We start from the raw sequence: 6,006 nt of genomic DNA, 5'->3' as shown, positions 1-6,006 counted from the left end.
AGTTTTTTCTGCTTCCTCTTCCACAATGTTCCCTGAACCTTCATAGTGGGGTTGATATAGATACCCTGCTTAGGGGTGAGTACCAGTCTCTTATTCTCAGCACTTCAATTATGCCTTTCCCGTTAACTGCTCCCCACTGTAAAAATAAAGCTTTCCTGACCAAGATTGAGAGCAGCCTAGTTCCAAGGGAATAAACATCAATAATCTGAAGGCAATTTGACAGCATGATTATTTAGTAAAATAACAATATCAGTTTCTGCCTTCGGCCCTATGACCTCCAGGCAAGATGTGCCCTCTGATGCAACAGTGGCATGACTATTATGGAGTAACTACTGCCTAAATGAACTTGATGCCTGCTCTTCAGGAGGGAATTTTATACCTGATTTTATAATCCTGATCATAGCTCCAGACAAATTAAATTTCTTACCATATGCTAAATATGGATCCTTATATTTACAAAATATACTGTACACCACTCATCAAAGAAGCTTCTTTCTGGAGCAAATGGAGGATACTGCAGAATTCCACAGCTGGTCTGACACAGAGAATACACATCTGGAAGATGTCCAGTCGTAGGTGACATAACTACAGTGGAACCTCCACACTTAAGACTCATATGGTATGGAGTAACAGAGATTTAGAGAAAACTAGTGCATCCCTCAATTCTCACTATTGAAACTTCCTTATACAACAGAGTGCAAGGCACACAAAAAGCCACAACTGGCAAACTTCTAAAGACTAAGAGACTGCAGAGTGTGTGTCCCTGGATAGGACTCCTATATCAAACCTCTCGCACACATGTCTCAGGGACCATTGCAGAAAAAAGACGGGGGAGAGTGCAAGAGCCAGAGTTGGTCCATGGACACAGGGAAGAAGAAGCTTTCAGGCCACTAGAAACTTGCACATGTGAACTTGTGGCAATGGTGGCATCTAGCACAAGACCCATGCCAACTCAATCAGATGAGGGTCCAGAGTGGTGCAAGGGAAGTGGGTGGTAGGTTGGCCCTAATCTGGGAACTATTGGAGGGTGAGTGAGGGTGAGTAGGCCTTACCAATGATCTATAGATAGACTAGACTACAGTGGGTGAATTTGCACTGAAGAACATCCAGATTCAAATGCTTGACTGGATAGGACTTACCATGTATGGAGGAATGCATGCGGTTCGGTGGGAAGGTGGGGACATGAATGGGGGAAGGGGGTCTGAATTTGATTAAGAACTGTTGCACGAAATGTACAAACATTCAATAATTTTTTAATTAAATAAATAAAATATACATACCAAAAATCACTTTGAAAAAAGAGTTCATAGAATTACCCTGCATGGGTGGATAATGTCAATTTCAGAAGACAAGAGTTAGAGTTAGTAAATGAATATTTCACTTCAAGGCAAGAATACTTTCTTAAGAGGTACTGGTCAAGGAGGCACAATGAGAATCCAAAGCAACACAAGCTATTGCCATTTCCCTTAGTTACTACACACCATAATTACATGCATCATTTTTAATGTTTGCATTTATAATTTTCTCATTTTTATTTTAAAATTAAGAAAAGTTGAAACATATAGCACTCACTAATATTGAACTCATGGATTTATTCAACGCAAACACAAATCTGTTATGTATCTATATTTCAGCCATTTATGTGAGTCATTATCTATATAATATCACTCCACCATCAGGAGTCTAGTATCTTACTCAACCAAGAGTGTATTCTGCTCACACTTAGCTGTTTAGTTTTCTTCATGTGAATATCATATAGTTTTCACAGGATGAGCTGTGTACTAATGTATAAAAATTGTACAGTTTTCATTCTATAATTAAAGGCATCATTACCTTGACCATGTAATAGTGTGGTCATATCTTGAAGGAATGATTACTGTGATCACAGAAAATTAGTTTAATGACAAACATTTATTTTTTTTACTATTGTCTGGTCAGGGGAATATGGTGAAGCATTTTGGGTTGTTTTACCTTATTCTAGAAGATGTGTTAAATCTTTTAACAATGGGATATGAAATTGTTATTTATACACATGTGAAAACAACCCAGTTGATTTTAAAAGGAATCTCAAAAAATTGTAAAGAAGGTTTATGATTTGCGTTGGAGCATATTTATATCTGCCCTTAGCTGCATGAAGCCTCAAGTTCAGGAGTTGGATCATTAAAAGAAACAAAAATGTCACTATTGCAACATAGAATTATTTTAAATCTTACATTAAATTAATTAACTTTTGGTCCCTATTATGATATTGATGGCAATGTGGATAGTCTCTTCAAAGTTCTTATTATCATGGTTCCCTAGGGAAAAAGTAATAAATTATATATTAGGAGCTAACTCCTAATGGGAGTCCTAAGTACAAGTGGTGAATCTGCTGTTGTAATATGTTGACCAGATCATCTACTTTAACTTGCTGAACATTTTATTGGTAATGTAATCTATTTTTAAGCAAACCTTAGCTAATATAGTTTATTAATATGCTAGTAACTTCACATTTAAATTTTTAATTAGTGATTGATATTTTTGACTGAATAGCAGAGTGCATCTTCCGTCATAGATTTTCCAGTCACTGTATTCAAAACAGTATGCTAGAAAGAGTAAGAAAGTATGAATACTGGAAAATTAACAAGAGAAGGATAATTATAGTGATATAGTCCTTATGTTAATTCCCGCATATGAGTTTATAATTGCATACCAAGTAAAAAAAATACACAGACTGCATTTCATAAAACTATCCCAAATCTCAATTTTAAGAACTATTTATCCACATATTAGGAATGTAATAGAATCTCTTCCTGAGAAATAGATTATGAACAAAATTTCACTCTTTCCTAATTCCATCATAAATGCTTCAGATTTATGTTTTACTAGGAAGAAGAGATTGTTAAGAAATATACTTTCTTCACATGAATAAATTCTGCACTGTATGTACCCAGGCCATAAGTCTTATTAAATACATGTATATAATGAAGGAAAGACTGTAAGGAAAAAACATTTTTAATTTTATTTGGAAATGTACCGATTATATGATTTGAGGACAAATAGTGTATGTTTATTACAAAAATGTTTTTTACTATAATCTTTGTTTTCAGGAGTCAATTTTGCGTGAGTAAAGAGTAAAGTGAATTGTTGTATAAATAAGTATTTACTTTCTGCAGACATTTCTCTTGTAATAAATTATCTTAGTTGTATACATTTGACTGCTGTTCTATTTTTCAAAGATTAATATACACTGATATAGATAGAAATTTATTAGTCCTGTAGGACTGTGTGTGCAGTTGAGACCTTAAGAACTGGTATGACAGTTTTGTTTCAATCATTGTCATTCATTCTTTAAAAACACTTCATCTGCTGCATGATGACATACATGTATCTTATGATCATAATTTTCTTGTATTCTGATGGTTTGAAGAGATTGGCAATGAAAATTTATTTTTCCAAAGATTGTTTCAAATATGGTGTTGCTTCTGAAAAAATATTACATACACACAGCGCTTTTTTATTTTGTTTCATTTTGAACCAGAACCTTGCCTTGTAGTTCAGGAAGGCCTCAAATTCATGATTATTTTGCCTTAGTCTCTGCAGTGTAGGACTCACAGACATACGGCACTCCCAGAATCCCCCCAAAATTTAGTGATGCATATTTATGTCTTACATGAGTAAAAAAAATGAGAAAAAACATTCATACATTTTTGTGAATAGAAATCATTATGAATAATTTGCATTATACTTTCTTTATAATTTCATTGACCAAAAAAATTCATTGTTTTTACCAAGAAAAATAAATTGAATAGGATAATAGAACATACATTTCATTTTATTTTCTAACAACTTTTATCTTTGAATTTGCTAATACATGAATTAAAGAAAAAAATGTTTTCCCTGGGAGTGGTGGTGCAAGTCTTTAATATCAGCACTCTGGATGTAGAGGCAGGTGGATCTCTTTGAGATAGAGGCCAGCCTGCTATATGTTATGAATTCCAGACCAGCTGAGGCTACAGGGAGACCCTGTCTCTAAACACCCTAAAAGAAACAAAAAAAATGTTTTCAAAGTGAACTAGTATTTCTAGGCGTTCAGCTAGCTTCTTCCAGTCTGCTTAGCATTGTTATTATGGATGTCTTTAAGGTAAATGCTAGCGTTTTTCCTAAAGATGTGGTTTTAGAGTTGTAGGACCATTTCCATAGTTTTTTCCAAGAAGACATTTTATTTAAGAAGGTAATATGTCATTCATGTACATTTTTACTTCATTGTTGGCTTGATTTCTCATGCATCTGCTAATTCCCAGTATTTATTAAAGTTTATATATCAAGGTGTGTGTGTATATATATATATATATATATATATATATATATATGCTATAAATATATGAAATAACAGCAACTAATAACATCTATTCTTCTTTATATTTACTTTGAAAGTGTACATAAAATTAGAGATATTATAAGATAAACAAAATTAATCAAATATCTGTGGAGAAAAATCTATTAACTTTCAAAATTTGTAAAATAATACATAAAAATTAAGGATTTTCTGTAGTTATTCTCATTTGCTTCTTGGAGGATTTCCTAAAGATAAGGAACAAAATATGGGACTATTGAAAATTAACATCAATACAAAAAATACTTTAAAAAATTTCTAATGAGAAAATGACATAATTGTAGTAGAACTAAAATGACTCAGCATCAGCCTAACATTGCGTTTGTCCCATAGCTCCCGGCTCTATGACCCTGTATTGCCTTTGTTGGTTTCATTCCTCCCAGAAACATCATTGTGCATAGAGAAGATGGATGTCTACAATCTTAGCAGTGTGACTCAGTTCATCCTCATAGGGCTCTCTGACCTCCCTGAGGTGCGCTACCCTCTGTTTGTGGTGTTTGCCATCATCTATCAGATCACTCTGCTGGGAAATGGGGCCATCCTCTTGGCCATTGTGACTGAAAGAAAGATTCAAACTCCCATGTATTTCCTATTGGCAAATCTGTCCCTGCTAGATATATTCTGTCCATCAGCTACTGTCCCCAAGATGCTCAAGAATCTCGTGACTGAGGATCACAGCATTTCCTTTGTTGGGTGTGCTTTGCAGCTTTATTTTCTGGTGGCCCTAGCTGGGACTGAAGTCTTTCTCTTGGCTGTGATGGCTTATGACAGGTATGTGGCCATATGCTTCCCTCTGCAGTACTCCCTCATCATGACCAATGCTCGCTGTGTGCAGCTGGTGTCCGGAACCTGGGCAGCTGGGTTACTCAATTCCTTGCTCCACACAGTATCCACCTTCACACTGTCTTTCTGTAAGTCCAATAGGGTTAACCAGTACTATTGTGATATTCCACCAGTAGTGGCCTTGTCCTGTTCTTCCACCTATATTGCAGAAGTTCTTCTTTTATTGATGGGTGGTATCTTTGGTGTTGGTGCCTGTCTGACCACCTTGATTTCTTATATATACATTGTCTCCACCATCCTAAAGATCCAGTCTGTGGAAGGGAAGCGCAAAGCCTTCTCCACGTGTGCATCCCATCTTCTTGTGGTCTGCTTGTTCTATGGCACAACTATATTTACCTATCTGCGTCCCTCCTCCAGTCAACACTCTCCTGCTAGAGACAGACTCATCTCCATGCTATATGGGGTTATCACCCCCATGTTAAACCCGATTATCTACAGCCTGAGGAACACAGAAGTCAAAGGAGCACTCAGAAAGGTTTTATGTCTTAGGATATGTTCACAAAAGATGTGATATTAGAATTTCTCAATCATCTCTTTAAATAAATGCATTGAAACAAATAATAAACACTACATATATAGAAATAAGAATTGATTACACACATACGTGTTACTTCAGGTAGAATTATACATATCTATCCCTGGAAATAAATTGCCTTGCTCTGAAAAATTGGCTTTTAAAAATTACTTTTTTTATTTTATGCATCTGAATATCTTGCCTGAAAATATATATGTATACCACGTGTATGCCTAGTGCCTGTGAAGCCTGGAAGAGAGTGTTTGGATCCCTT

At 35.3% G+C, this 6,006-nt stretch overlaps 1 protein-coding gene across 1 annotated transcript; it reads left to right on the top strand.

Annotated features, from left to right (window-relative positions):
- The first annotated feature begins 4,781 nt into the window (after nucleotides 1-4,781).
- On the top strand, nucleotides 4,782-5,729 carry LOC103750364 (olfactory receptor 5V1-like). Its single transcript, XM_008853415.1, has one exon. It carries the CDS (start codon nucleotides 4,782-4,784, stop codon nucleotides 5,727-5,729), a length of 948 nt encoding a protein of 315 aa, XP_008851637.1.
- Nucleotides 5,730-6,006: the final 277 nt, after the last annotated feature.

Source organism: Nannospalax galili, unplaced genomic scaffold (genome assembly GCF_000622305.1).
Source record: "Nannospalax galili isolate Female #2095 unplaced genomic scaffold, S.galili_v1.0 scaffold627, whole genome shotgun sequence".
NCBI lineage: Eukaryota > Metazoa > Chordata > Mammalia > Rodentia > Spalacidae > Nannospalax > Nannospalax galili.
This window is presented reverse-complemented; position numbering and strand designations above follow the sequence as displayed.

Excerpts from the sequence above, each read along its gene's own strand:
- LOC103750364 (XM_008853415.1), top strand. The coding sequence starts at position 4,782 with ATGGATGTCTACAATCTTAGCAGTGTGACTCAGTTCATCCTCATAGGG.